Genomic DNA, 14,133 nt, shown 5'->3' with positions numbered 1-14,133 from the left:
TCCATTTCAATAGAAACCGTTAAGCAGATAAATGGCAAAAAATGGAGATGGATAGAATCGAACTATCGCCTCATGTTCTAAAGGTGAAGTCACTACTCATAAGAGCTGCTCGAAAAGCACATACTCATGAGTTGCCCGAAAGACGCGCAACTTGGCTCGGAAAGCCCACTTCATGACATTTGTCTTACCACTGGACCACATCCCCAATATATCAATATGACTTTCTGGCCAATACCTATTCATATGCCACTGGAAGGAGAAAAGTTTAAAACTTTCCGCTTGATCATCTCAGAAGCAAAAAAACGAAACTATCATCTATTTGTGAATACAAACGTTCCACCCTTTGATATCAGCAAAAAGATAATAGTAGAGATGGATAGAATCGAACTATCGTCACCTGTGCTCACGGCAGGGTCAGGACCCGCGCGTCCCGAAAGACCGCGCTGGCTCATCCGACCCAAACTATGTGACAGATGTCTTAACCACTAGACCACATCCCCTTCAGCTTTGATATCCTTCCTTGGCTTATGTTATCCTAAACAACTTGGTGGCTTATATCCATAATAAAGGGAAAAGGGAAAGATTGAAGCACCCCGTGGGTCTATTAACTTGCCTTAAAAGGTAAATTAAATCGGTAGCCACGCAATCCCCACTCTCACCCCTTCCTCCACCTTATACTCCTCATTCCCCTTCTTCATACCACTTTCTATCCTTGAATCTCTCCCAAAATTCAGTCTCATGAGAAAGAAAAAATGAAATAGAGATGGGCAGATTCGAACTACCGTTAAATGAGCTCACGGCAAATCTTAGAGAACCATGCCGAGTCGCTGCTTGCGCCTTCGGCCTCTCTACTCCAAGATTTAATTTTGAGTCAGACGTCTTATCCACTAGACCACATCTCCTTTCTGAATCTGGTTGGTATGTCGAATGTTCATAAAGGTGTATCAACTGTACAAATGATAGATTCTGGGATTTTTCCACGCTACTAATGCAAGATTTCGCCTTGAAAGGTCATAATTCCACAGTCCCATCAGTTTAGAACTCAAGATTAAGCGAGCTTGACCCAAATACCTCGGTTTGTGTTGTCATGAGGCTTATGATCTCAAAGACATCACGAGGTTGAAACAAAGATGTTTTGGTTTGCGCAGTTTATCAGAAGTAAGATTACATCAAAGGTTACAGACGGAATCTAATTCTGTTCCTTAGAGATAAAAAATTTAACTTTAAATGAAAATTGAAGTTTAGAACTGCAAGTCCTGCTGGAATATCTTTCTGTAGAAGGAGATAATAAAGCATTTCCTCAGCTCCCCACCCAAAGCATACTTTCCTCGCTTCTTAAGAGTAGATCAAGTCTCACCATTCCTAAGCATACCCTTCTCTTTCTCGACCCAACTGTCAAAAACAATAGTCGAGAAATATATAATATTATGCACTCGCTAATAGCCACTTACCCCAGAAGCAATTTGTCGGTCCTGATTTTGTAGATGATAGACCAAATGGGACAAGATACCGAACTAATTCTCCAATCCACGAAAACACTATTGAGAAAGGATTTCGCTTCCTGCTGTATTACAGAAACTTGTAATTTCTCAATTTCTTTGTAATGTTCATTCTTGTGACTACTACTGCTGCAACAGACACCGCGAAGCCGAGCTTATTTAGCATAATAGAACAATTTTGAGATTAAGTGATTTCAGAGAATAGGTTTGCACAGCTAGCCCGCAGGTATTGTGGGATTTTGAAAGATCCACCACTTGGCATTGATGTACATTCTACAGCTGTCGCAATCGATTAAGTATTCATAACAGACTCGTGTAGTTATTATCAGACGCTATAGATGAACTTATACTATTATACCAAGCAAGTATCGTGTATTATTAATTCGAAGATGTTCCTGTTTCTAAAAATAATCCTCCCTCTCCCTTTGCCTCGGTGATATATAGACGTCTGAATAGGGCGAAGGATCTTGAGTTACAAGTGGCCCCGTGAGTTTCTTTCTCTTCATTGTGTACCTAACGAAAGTCTCATCTTTGTTATGATCTTTACCAAATATGGCAAGTGCCTCTTCATTTTCGACGGGTGAGGTGAAGATATTCCACCCAAGATTCTCCATGAATTCCGTCTCAAGGACTCGTTTATATGTCAATCCTTTCCAGAGAACCTCCACTGAACGCTTCATAGAGCGGGTTGAATGAAGCTCTAGAAACTTCTCTATCAAGTTTGGCAGCTCCATGCGGTGCCATTCATTGTTCGGGCGTAGCTCATTGGGTTCAACGAGACCAGTCCTTCCACCAGGGTAAGATGCACTAGTTCGCATGATAATAGTAACTTTCTTGTTAGAGACCTGCTGTCCTAACAATACAAAACATCTTCCACGATCGGGTTGATGTTGTCGACGAAGCCATATTTGAAACCATCTATGGGGGTGGCAAAGTATGGATGCCTAAGGTATACTTCCTCACCTGAAAACCTGAAAGGTTCCTGCATACGCTCTCCACGGGAATTTTGCCACATTTGATCGGGTCGCTTGCCACACACCTCCAGAATTGCAAGAGAATTTCGATTTTCAATGCCAATGGTTTTCAGCCAATGAACAACAGGATCCCAGTTATGATCTCCCTCGAAAGCAAATGTGTTCTTGTTGTAGAAAACTATGGCGGCTTCATGGCTCACCACCTTACTACAAAACAAGAGTTTGACATTGAGAGTGGAAAGACTAGTGGTTGTCTCCTCGTGGCTAACGGCTCGCCATCTTATAAGTGCGGTAGGCAGCGACCAAAGTCGTTGTGTCCCCCTATATATGGGCAACCTTTCTTGTGTCATCTTGCCTTTCTAGACAATGATATTTGATGTTGATACCAGGGTATAATGGTAAATGATATCACGGATCTCTCTTGGAAGAGAGAAGAGTGTGAGAGGGGGAACATTGCGAGGTGGACGAGGGTGCCAAAAACCTGGAGGAACATATCGAACTAATTCTTTGCAGGTATCTTGCTCCACGATATTGCAATTGTACCTTCAAACTCGTAGATCAACTTATGATTAATCGAGACGTAGGTCGAAATGTATCTCAGCTGAGAAACGAGAGTAGCACACTGAGATGATGACAAAGAATTGGCACGCACGTGTCCTCTCGAGGCGATCTAGTAAATAGCGGGTCTTGAGGCACGGGCCACTCAACTGTCACCCTTGAGCCATGAACCCCTTGTACCCCTGAAAATCGATCCAAAGAACAGTCCACCAAGCTTCGAAAAGGGTACGAAACTAATCTGGTAGCGAAACGTAGTCTCGAAGGATCGGTGAATATTATTTATCCAGTTTCTCAACTTCAAAACACCTTTTATCTACAACACCACGCCACCATATAGCCATATCACGAAAAAGTTGCTAAGAGTGGCCTCACAACAAGTTTTTTCATCATGCCGCCGGTAGCTACTTCTACGATCACAACCTCGGGATCAACCACCCCACGATTAAGAACCAATGGAGCAGGTGTTTCAGAAAAGAATGAAGATGCCCCTCCACGACAAGATATCGATGTGAAAGAACATGATTTCTTTTGGACATATACCGAGGAACCTCATCGAAGCAGACGTTTAGCTATTATCAAAGCTCATCCAGAGGTAATTATCCATCTCAATTCCCTATTATCATCTCTCAATCAAGAATAGATACTAATCCCCTCCCCACAGGTAACTAAACTTTGCGGACCTGAGCCCCTCACTAAATATGTCGTTCTCCTCGTCGTATCAATCCAAATCCTCTGCGCCTACCTCCTCCGCAATACACCTTTCCTCTCCTGGAAATTCTTCCTCACTGCCTACATCATTGGCGCAACCGCAAATCAAAACCTGTTCCTTGCCATCCACGAAATATCCCACAATTTGGCATTTAGAAACCCAACCTTGAATCGGGCACTGGCGATTTTTGCAAATCTACCTATTGGAATTCCTTATTCTGCTTCTTTCAGAGTACGTTTACATCTATCAAACCCCTCCAATTTTCCAAAAACTAACAAAATCCCCAGCCATATCATCTTACCCACCACAAATCCCTCGGCGTCGACGGTCTAGATACCGATCTCCCCACCCGCTTTGAAGCCCTGTTCCTCGATTCCCTCCTCGGAAAAGCCTTCTTCTGCACCTTCCAGATCCTATTCTACGCCATCCGTCCCATCTTCGTCTACGCCGTCCCCTTCACCTCCATCCACATCTTCAACATCTTCGTGCAAGTCGTCTTCGACATCCTCCTCGTAAAATCAACCAATTCTTACAACTCCCTCTACTACCTCATCCTCTCCGCCTTTTTGGCCGGTTCCCTCCACCCCTGCGCCGGACACTTCATCGCCGAGCACTACGTTTTCGAGCGTCAGCCCCTCGCAGCCCGCGACCCCAAAACCGGTGTCGAAATCCCAGAGACGTTTTCTTATTACGGTCCTCTCAATTTCTTCACCTACAATGTTGGACTGCATAATGAACATCATGATTTCCCTGCTGTTCCCTGGACACGTTTACCTGCCCTGCATGAAATAGCCAAGGAGTTCTATGCAGAGTTGCCCAGACATGAGAGTTGGATTTATGTGATATGGCAGTTTGTGTGGGATAAGGAGGTTGGAATGACTTGTAGAGTTAAGAGAAAGGAAGGAGGAAGAAAAGTCGGAGGTTGGACGCAGCAGGAGGTCCAGGCTTAGATTTCGTCTTTTTGTTTTCTTTTAGATGTGACATGAGATGAGATTCGAGTTTTAGAGGATTCCTTCTACGAGTGGAAGGAGGGACATAATCCTTGATTTGAATTTGTATATACGATTATGAGATGAGATGAGTTATAGAATGCATTTTTCGGCGTACGCACACATATACATATACATATTTCTTCAAATATACAAGGCACACATGATATCAATTGTCACTTCTGCAATTGTCTTTTACAATTTAATTGAGATTTTGTACCTTACCTCACCAACTACCTACTATGTATCAAACGTAACTCGCTATCATACCAGCACTTCATTGCCTACTCGCTCTCTCTCGCTACATACATCCGATACCATATTACCGATTTGGTTCATTCCAGCATAGCCCAGCCCAGTCCAGCCAGATCCAGGTCTTCTGGCCTCTTTCCCATCTCTCTTTCCTTCACCCATATTTTTTCGGGCGAACGCTTACACGGAAGCCTCCACGCACCGCAACAAAAGAAAGAAAACGTAAAGGAAAAGTAACTTTGTCAAAAGGCTGAACTCGTCTGAAAAAAAGCAATAGAATACAGGTGGTACATTCGTAATGCAAAAGCTGTGGCGAGAGGAAATCGAAAAAGAAATGAAAAGAAAGAAAAATCAACAGCAAGGAAATGTAAATTATTGGAGGCATCGTCGTAAAATTAGAGGGTTCTTCTCTTGTACTTATACTTTCACAAAAGTACAAGAAGAAGAACGAGGTCTAGAACCCAAGAAACCAGTACCTAAGAGTAACAGCACCCGAGAGCACCAGACACCCAATATTGATTATTTCGCTTCGTGTCTGTCCTCTTATACAATAATGGAAGAGAGAGGTGCAACGCTATAACCCATCAAAGCCAGAAACCACAACCCAAAAGTCAGAATGCGAGCAGACAGGCATACCCAACTTTAGATCAAAAGAACAGGTATGCGAGTAAGAAGCTAAGCAAACATAGAGCTGCGACGATTTGTACAGGTACACCTTCTACACCTTGCAACTTGGTAGCCATTTCATTGACCGTCTCATTTGACGTTTCCCCATTTGCCACTTTTCTCATTCTCATACCACCTTGTTCGGCGTAGGATGCGATAGTTTTCTTCGCTTCGATGAGTTGGGCTTGGAGTTCTTCGACGGAGGTAGGCATTCCGGTTGGGGCGGTGACTGCGGATGCATTACTTTCTCTGCTGGTACTAGCTGCGGGGTTGAAAGCAGAAGAGCGAGCATCGCCGAGGTTGCGATTGCCGATTGGCTCGTCGTTGATACTGACGGAGGGGGCTGGGCCTGAGTTTCCTGGTACGACACGGTTTGCTGCAGGGGTGAAATGTTCTTCGGGAGATACTGATCGATAGGCTGGAGGGGCAGTGTCTGGGGTTGAAAGCTAGAGATATTGGTGTTAGTCAATTCCGCTTCCTCGGGGATGGTACACAAGGAACCAGAACATACCGCACTATTTGCTCCATTAACACCATTTCTCAAAGGTGTATTGGCTGCTACTCCTGTCGACTTTGGTGGGAGAAAAACGACACGAATCTTCTTCTCTTGGATATCCTTCTTATCTGCTCGGTCGACATGCTGTATGAAATACAGTTAGCGTACGTCCATGTGAGGGAATGTCCCTATAGATTATATATCGTGGGTACTGTACGTTTGAGGGCGAATCGACAAACTCCTTATCTGGTGTGATTTCGACCGACTGAACCAAGAATTTATCTCTGCACTTTGCATCGAGAGGTGGCTCATCCTTCATTGCCTGTAAAAGAACTATGCCAGCAAGATTAGCCCTAGCCACGTACTGCTTGCCATCCTAATCGGCGCATACCAGTGACATCTATGCTTCTTCCCGGCTCCAATTTACCAGAGTTTGGTCGCACGCAGTATCTATTCGCAAGTATTAGAACGATATTTCGAAGGTGTGAGGTGTAGTAGAACCAACTGTTTGGGCGCAGTGGTCTTGACCTGTTGAAAATAGACCACATTAGCACTTGAAGAACGGCCAACGACATAGCAGCAGATTTCCCTACCTTGAAACCAACGGGAGTACGATTCGGATTTCTGATTCTCAATGTTTGCGACACCTCAGTGGTAAAAGGACCTGCCACATGTTAGAATTCCCCATCTCGTGTCTTTCCCATCCTCGGAGGAGAATAATTTATGATAGCGTACGGTGAAAGCCAAGCTCTTGCGAATCGATTTCGACGGACATGATGGGCGTATTACTATTGTTGATTCAAAGTATTCAAAGTGTTTGTGAGGTTGTGGGATTGTGGGATTAAGCCAGAATAATATTTGTAAGTTGAGGAATTATTTATTAGGATGGGGTGTGTTTCGCTCGAGGTGGTTGATATGTAATGACGAGGGTCCGAGAGTGACAAAGAAGGTGATGGGTGGTCGTTTGTCATTCCCTGTTGGATTATTGCGGCCAATACATATGATGATACAGATGATACATAGGTAGGTGGGCAGATGGGTAGATTGGGTAGATGAGGAGAGTCTCGTATGGGTATATGTATATGTATGTATTTGTATCTTTTAAGAAACAGATGATAAATTGTTAAGAAAGGGGTGAATTATCATTGTTATTATTATTATTATTATTATTATTGGATTCGTTTGATTACCTCCAGCTACATTTGATATGATAATACTGGATTGGCATTTTTTATATACTTGGTTTTACGAATAATGCAAAAAATATCATGTCTTAATTTTGATTATAATTATTTTCATGAATTTTCTATTCCTGTCGATCAAACTTTCAATGTCTTCAATCAATAGTCCAAGTTACGTGGTGGGCAATGAATGATCAAGAGTATAATGTGTAGACTCTAGAGTGAGTGAGTGAGTATGAAGTGAAGTATTTGACCAGAAATGGACATCTGGACTATTCGGCGATATCTAGGTAACTCGAGTATATACCTAGCTGCCCAGAGAAGTGTGTGTGTGTGTGTATGTGCGTATGTGTGTGTATGTCTGTGTGTACATACGGGTAGATGGAATTCTAACGTCATCAAAAGATTCATATCTAATCAATCAAATTTATCCTTTATACCAGGGCTAGTAATAAGTAGCAGCCTTTGTGCTATTTGAACGTTCTATCACATTCCGAGTGTGGAGGTGTATAGGCGTGTAGGTGTATAGATACCTAGTATATAGATATAGATATAGATACAATAAGAATACCCGAGTATACATTGCTTCAATTCAATCTAGAACATTCAACTAATCCATTCCATACCTTATTTCTACCTGACTTCGAAGCTTCCTCATTATCATTGATCATCATATATAAATAAATACGGCAATTTACAGAATTCCAGTCAATTAATCAATCAATTAGATATCGAATATCGTACATTCACCCCATATTTAGTGCTTTCTAGTACGGCCCACCCATCATTATATTATTCCGCAGAACCCTGAGCTCTTGCATCTCGTCATAATAATACTCGACATAATATTTCCGATACTCTTGCAAAGACACAACTTCATACAATTAACTCACAATTAAACAAAATACCAAAACACACAGAAAAGATGTCTACACCAAGCGACCTCCAACAACTCCTCGACATGGGCTTCGGCAAGGAAAAGGCCGAAATTGCAGTCAAGAAGACTGGTGGATGTATGTATAAATTCCAACTTGCATATCCCTTGTACGTGATCTATGTAACCCCGCATACTGACCATTTACTACAGTGAACGGAGCTCTACAATGGCTCGAAGACAACCAAGACAAGAGCATCGAAGAGATCCGAACTGCAGAAGCTGCAGCAGCACCAGATTCCGACGAGACAAACCCCAACATCGAGCCCGCGCCACTCAAGGATGGCGAAGAGGCAAAGTCGATGGTTTGCACCGATTGTGGCAAGAAGTTCCGTTCGATGATGCAAGTCCAGTTCCATGCCGAGAAGACGTAAGAGTTCCCTACCACACCTTTTCATACGAGGATTTACTAATACGATCACATAGTCAACATGAGAACTTTGAACAATCTACAGAAGAAATCGCCCCCTTGACTGAGGAGGAAAAGCAACAGAAGCTCGCAGAGCTCCGCGAGAAGGCGAAGGAAAAGAGGGCAAAGCAGGCCCTTGTTGACAGAGAGGAGGCCAAGCGCAATGAGGTTCGTTGCTTACTATTCCTAATTTATCTCTACTCCACAACTGCCCCTCCACATCCATCTACCCCGCATCAAACTAACATGTTATTCTCCACAGCAAATCCGCATGAAGTCCACGAAGGAAGTCTCGGATGCCAAAGAGAAGCTGGCGAAGGACCAACAGATCAAGGAGGCACAAGCCAAACGTGCCGAGAAAGCCGCCGATGTTCAGGCTAAGAAGCGCATCCAAGAGAAGATCGCCGCCGATAAGGAGGAACGTCGCTTGAAGGCCGAAGCTGCCAAAGCTCTTCGCGAAGGTCGTGCTCCTCCAGCACCAGCAGCAGCTCCAGTAGCCGCCCCTGCGGCTTCATCCGGCGCTCCAAAAGTCCACACCGAATCTCGATTGAGATTGCAAACTGCCACCGGGGTCATGACTAAGACCTACCCGGTCGATACCACTCTGTTCGAAATCGCCCAGCAACTCGAGGCCGAGCTCGGTTCGGTGACCAGTTTCACCATGACTTATCCCAAAAAGACCTTTGAAGGTCCAGTGGATTTCGGGAAGACCTTGAAGGAGGCCGGGTTGATTCCTTCTGCTGTCTTGATCGTTAAATAAAGGTCAGACTAGAAGGGGGCATTGGGGAGAGGCTGGTGGCGTTGACGGAACGAAAACATGCATGGTTGGTGTTTGGGCGTGATGGCGTGGAACGATTACATGTAGACTTTATCGAAGATACTATTCTTCCTTTGGAGCATCTTTTATACATAGTACAGTAGGCACTTTATAAGCCAAAAAGCAAAGCGGAATTTGAATATCAGCGAGCATTTTCTAAACTTCATTGCCTTGAATCTATGTGAAGTGTGACCTGGTGAATGATGTTATGCATACCGAGTAACTTCAAATATGAATTTGCCTGGATATCAACGTTTTTTAACTGCCGGGATCCAGAGTAACCTAATTACAACCCCTTATTGCAGCTAGAGTTATATCAGTTTCTTGATCTCCATGCGTATCTACAACAAGTGGACATATAGAACAAAAATTTCATAATCAACAATGCAAAAATAGCACCAATAACATAATACGAATTCTGCGAATAAACATGCCCTATGATATCTCAAAGCACTTTTTAACAGCACAGCCTAACGAATCCTTAACTTAGCCATGATGGGCTACCAACAAGCAAGTGGGCGCAAAAGTGTGCTTGCGCAATGTACAAGAATACCCAGCGAACTCCAGATATAGACAAACTCCGTCATTATGAAAAGTGCCTTGCTTGGCATGTCCATTCCATCCCTTTCCAGCCCATTCTTCGACCCATCATAACGCCTCTGATACCAATCAACAACTATTTTCATTACCACATCGTCGGCTCCGTCACTATCCCTCGTGTACGTATTCCATCCTGCTACAGATGCATTTACTTCGAAATCTACATCCCATTCAACCTCTGTCTCTTCGCATCCCCATTTCCATGCTCATCCCCCGCCATTCCACTACCATTCGTCTGTAAATCCGTCAGCGGAGCTCTATTCGCTTCCGGCATTGGCCTCTTCATCATCGTCGGCGGTTTGTAACTGTTCCTATTTCCCATATTCATCGGACTCGGGCTACCAGGCGCACCAATTCTTCTCGTGGTATCTAATTGTGGATTTCCCAAATTGATATTCCTATTTCCAGCGACAACAGGACGAGAAGCTGGCTGAGCTTGTGGTGGACCAGTAGTAGAAACTTGAGCCTGAGACGCAGGGATAGGTTTCAAGTCGCGGGAAAGTGGTTTGGAAGATTTCTGATCAACTCCTGGGGTACGCCGGATAGATGGGGATTCGAGGTTGGGGTTAAAGGCGGGGAGGTTGAGATTTGCAGGGGGAACTTGGGAGGGTGTGTGGTCTTGAGGAAGGAGAGATGCAGCGCGAGCAGAGGTAAAACCGGCTCCTGGTGGGGGCATTTCATCGGTTATGTCGTTGTTGCGGGATGGAGATGGGGGACCGGATGCTGCTTGGGGTTGAGGTTGAGGTCTATTGGGTTGGTTTAAAACGCGGCCAGGGAACGCGTTAACAAGATTAGAAGGACGGTTGGGTTGGACTAGGTCTTGAGGGGCGCGAACAATAGGTCCTGCTGCGCTGATCGATCTTGCGAGACCTGCATTGGGTGTTCGTGGTGCTGGTGGAGGATGATTATTGCGAGTGATCATTGGGTCACCAGCTTCTGGTGGTCGATTTGGTTGAACTAACGGTCCACTCTTGATTATGGGAACTGGGGGTCCCGAAGGCCCAGAAGTTCGGCTTTGGTTTGGTGGCCCTGTATTCCCCGAGGGCGCATTGTTATTGTTTCTGGCATTGTTGAAATGGTGTGAAGCAGTTCGTGGGGGAGGAAGTGCAACTTCATCTGGGTGAGCATTCGGATCTGCAACGTTGAAATCGGCATCGTCGAAATCTGGAAATCATCAGCAATGGTTTATTTTATGTAATTAGTATCCTTCATACCCCCGAACTCATCATCTCCTATCAATGTGTCATCGCCTAATCCGATCGTTAGTTGTGTATTTTGCCACCGCATTTTCAAAACATACCTGATAAGCTTGTACTCGCCGGTCCAGAACCCTGAGCCTTTTCCGCGACTTTTGGTGCATCGATCTCTTTCTTCGCGACTACTTGTGGAGTAAAGGTTGAATGTCTGTGTAGATTCTCAACGTCCCACTTGACAGGCTGGACCTTAATCTTCGTGACCTTGGCCAGATAATCCTTATCATATATGCAATTACCCAACACATTCCCAAAGTTTCTCAATGCCCTCTTCAACCCATCTGTCGTCCCCTCTTTCTTCGCCTTCTCAAAAGCCGCCGCCTTGCCCTTACAGTTCTCAATGTGTCCATACCCCACATCTTCATGAAAAGTACCATCCTTCAACGTCACTCTGACAATGACCGAGAGTCCTAAACTAACTTTCAAAGTCGTAGCATTTTCATCTACAAAGTCTACTTGTGTCTCGATGATCTGACTCGACCAACCATTGAATCCGAATACCTCGTTGGCAAGCTGAATACATTTCTCCGCTGTGATATAATGTACCTTGTGTCCTGATGGTCCTGCTCGCGATGATATATATTCGGGTCCTAGTTGTTTCTCTAGTCTACTTTGTAATGTAGCAATCTCTTGTGCTGTGTATTCTGATATGCGCGGTTTGACCTCTTCGAATGGGTTCGCGATCGCTCGTCCACTGTGCTGTTCGCCTGGACTGAAGATTGTTAATTGTTGCGTCGAGAAACTCAATCAAAGATACGTACGCAGGCATTTTGATGATTAAAGCTCAGCAATTGTTTACTTATCAAACTTCATAGAGGCTAGAAAGTGAATTAACTATGGGGTTATGTCACGACCAAGTTGGTGGTGTATTGTATTGTTGATGATGGCGATGGAGCTCAAAGTCGCGTCATACATCTTTAATACACGCTAAATCCACGGTATCACGTGTAGATAAATGCATCGGTTGACAATTAGCTCTCACGGGCATTCATATCAGATAATAAAAATTTGGAATTTCAGATTGTTATGGTATTCTGTGATCTCAAAATACTGGCCATTCTTCCTATGTTACTAAAGTGAAAATGACAAATGAATTACGCCTATTGAATTATTGCCACCGCCGAAGTATCCTCCACAAATGTACAAATGAAAAACCTATCCCTCAAGTACCATAACTCCCCAACCATGCTGCCAGATGGACAGTGAAAGGAAAATGGGAATCTTCGTAATCTTCGTGATTATTGCCGTTTGTCGATGACCATGATTAACACAAGACGCCTATGCGGTGAAATTCCCTCTAATGCCCCTAAGACTCATCGATCAATTAACATGACCTCCTCTATCCCATATGTACGAACACTCCTAGTATCAAAATGGCCCGAACCAAGAAAATATGATTTGAGTCTACCAGCGAGCTCCTACTGGCACACTCTGATTAGCACCATAGCGACCTGAAAGGAGTTGATTGCGGATAGAATCTGGATCTCCAGAGCTACCTCCCATCCAACCAAGGTTTGTACCGAGTGCGTCGACTGCCATCTGCATCTTTCCTCCACTCTGATCATTATGCCTAGCAAGTCTTTGGTCCCATCCACCAGAATGAAGCTGGAATCCTCCCCCACGCTTGGAGGCTTCACTAATCACCAAAGCCCAAGCCCTTGAAATTTCATCGTACGCATTGTCCTTGTGATGTTTATGAGACTGACTGTCCCAGTTTGGAAGATCGTGAACAATTTTGGTGGCACTATCGAGGAAGCTGAGAGAAGTAGCGGTTTGTTGTTCGTTCGGTGGGAGGTAATGCGGTGTGAAATCGACCAAAGCATCAATAAGATTTGTGAGTTGTTGCTTAACTCGATCGTAGGCATAATCCGATCCAGGACTGCCACCGTAAGGAAAAGCTTCCCGTAATTCGTTTTGGTATTTGTGAAGGACGCCAAGGGTGGATTCTACAGATGGTCTTGGTGCTGAAGTGACAATCTCCGAGCCGATCTCTGGGTGTCTTTCGCAGATAGTTTGGAGAACCGCTCTCAATGACTGAGCATCTAGGGTTTCGAGAAGACGAGGGAGGTTGAGAGGACGGCCGGTGATTTCGTTAGCTCGAACTTTCTTGGAGGGTCGGGGGATTTGTCGTGTGGCCAGGGCGGGGCTATTTGTAGGAGAAATAGACATTTTATCATCGAGTCCATCGTCATCAGCTTTTCGTTTTCGACTGCCCATTCTGAGGTTTGTGTGCGGAGAGGCTGTAATTCGTTGTCAGTATTGAATGTGAGAATGGATGCAAAAGGGGGGGGAGGTTCCTTACCTGGAGTATGAATGGGATTACGGTGAGGTGATGAAAAGAACGACGCTTGAGTTGGAAGCAAAACGTTCATCTTCGCCGTAGAAAAATAGTGATACGATTTTGCTTCCAGTATGAGTAGCACTCTATTTACTGGCTATTTCGAGAAGAATATTTGATGTGTGAAAGACGAAAATTGCTTTCTTGAAGATGTAAGAAAGTAATCGAGGTTCGTTGTTGATGGATTCGGGTAACCAAGACTACAAAAGAGGCGCTATAATAGCTCCGACGCTAACTCAATTACACAGCAGCAAAAATGAAGGACTCCCGGTGTCAGCACAACATATATAAAAAATACCTCTGTATAAAAAAAGCGTGATTATGAACGTTCCAAGGGCTAAGGTGGTTTATATTGTGTTTGGGTATAATGTTGTATTATCACATTATATTTACAAGATGTTTTATATCGATACTAGGGGAAGTTCACAAAGAGCCATGCTAAGCTGACTAGTATCGAT

At 44.2% G+C, this 14,133-nt stretch overlaps 7 protein-coding genes across 7 annotated transcripts; 2 read left to right on the top strand and 5 right to left on the bottom strand.

The window, feature by feature from the left end:
• Positions 1-1,900: 1,900 nt before the first annotated feature.
• On the bottom strand, positions 1,901-2,317 carry EAE98_003927 (uncharacterized protein; the record flags this gene model as incomplete). The annotated part of the gene is made up of 1 exon (XM_038951547.1): positions 1,901-2,317. One exon carries the CDS (start codon positions 2,315-2,317, stop codon positions 1,901-1,903), a length of 417 nt encoding a protein of 138 aa, XP_038812020.1.
• A 35-nt stretch (positions 2,318-2,352) lies between these two features.
• Positions 2,353-2,823, bottom strand: EAE98_003926 (uncharacterized protein; the record flags this gene model as incomplete). Its single annotated transcript, XM_038951546.1, has 1 exon — positions 2,353-2,823. One exon carries the CDS (start codon positions 2,821-2,823, stop codon positions 2,353-2,355), a length of 471 nt encoding a protein of 156 aa, XP_038812019.1.
• Positions 2,824-3,419: 596 nt separating this feature from the next.
• Positions 3,420-4,690, top strand: EAE98_003925 (uncharacterized protein; the record flags this gene model as incomplete). The annotated part of the gene is made up of 3 exons (XM_038951545.1): positions 3,420-3,623; positions 3,693-3,971; positions 4,028-4,690. 3 exons carry the CDS (start codon positions 3,420-3,422, stop codon positions 4,688-4,690), a joined length of 1,146 nt encoding a protein of 381 aa, XP_038812018.1.
• Positions 4,691-5,628: 938 nt separating this feature from the next.
• EAE98_003924 (uncharacterized protein) lies at positions 5,629-6,918 on the bottom strand (the record flags this gene model as incomplete). The annotated part of the gene is made up of 7 exons (XM_038951544.1): positions 5,629-6,093; positions 6,159-6,287; positions 6,361-6,476; positions 6,535-6,593; positions 6,649-6,671; positions 6,737-6,807; positions 6,879-6,918. 7 exons carry the CDS (start codon positions 6,916-6,918, stop codon positions 5,629-5,631), a joined length of 903 nt encoding a protein of 300 aa, XP_038812017.1.
• Positions 6,919-8,117: 1,199 nt separating this feature from the next.
• Positions 8,118-9,645, top strand: EAE98_003923 (uncharacterized protein). The gene is made up of 4 exons (XM_038951543.1): positions 8,118-8,337; positions 8,412-8,628; positions 8,685-8,835; positions 8,930-9,645. Exons 1-4 carry the CDS (start codon positions 8,250-8,252, stop codon positions 9,425-9,427), a joined length of 954 nt encoding a protein of 317 aa, XP_038812016.1. The 5' UTR covers positions 8,118-8,249; the 3' UTR covers positions 9,428-9,645.
• Positions 9,646-10,244: 599 nt separating this feature from the next.
• EAE98_003922 (uncharacterized protein) lies at positions 10,245-12,106 on the bottom strand (the record flags this gene model as incomplete). The annotated part of the gene is made up of 4 exons (XM_038951542.1): positions 10,245-11,248; positions 11,299-11,334; positions 11,385-12,049; positions 12,099-12,106. The coding sequence occupies 4 exons, from the start codon at positions 12,104-12,106 to the stop codon at positions 10,245-10,247; spliced, it is 1,713 nt and encodes a 570-aa protein (XP_038812015.1).
• A 635-nt stretch (positions 12,107-12,741) lies between these two features.
• On the bottom strand, positions 12,742-13,709 carry EAE98_003921 (uncharacterized protein; the record flags this gene model as incomplete). The annotated part of the gene is made up of 2 exons (XM_038951541.1): positions 12,742-13,577; positions 13,640-13,709. The coding sequence occupies 2 exons, from the start codon at positions 13,707-13,709 to the stop codon at positions 12,742-12,744; spliced, it is 906 nt and encodes a 301-aa protein (XP_038812014.1).
• Between the last annotated feature and the right edge of the window lie 424 nt (positions 13,710-14,133).

Source organism: Botrytis deweyae, assembly GCF_014898535.1.
Source record: "Botrytis deweyae strain B1 chromosome Unknown BDEW_007, whole genome shotgun sequence".
Lineage (NCBI taxonomy): Eukaryota > Fungi > Ascomycota > Leotiomycetes > Helotiales > Sclerotiniaceae > Botrytis > Botrytis deweyae.
The sequence above is the reverse complement of the archived record's forward strand: the minus strand, read 5'-3'. Positions and strand labels throughout refer to the sequence as shown.

What these genes read in the sequence shown, in the direction of transcription:
- EAE98_003923 (XM_038951543.1), top strand. Translation starts at nt 8,250, where the DNA reads ATGTCTACACCAAGCGACCTCCAACAACTCCTCGACATGGGCTTCGGC. An exon ending in CAGTTCCATGCCGAGAAGAC is followed by an intron (nt 8,629 to 8,684) that starts GTAAGAGTTCCC and finishes ACGATCACATAG; the next exon opens with TCAACATGAGAACTTTGAAC. An exon ending in AGGAGGCCAAGCGCAATGAG is followed by an intron (nt 8,836 to 8,929) that starts GTTCGTTGCTTA and finishes TATTCTCCACAG; the next exon opens with CAAATCCGCATGAAGTCCAC.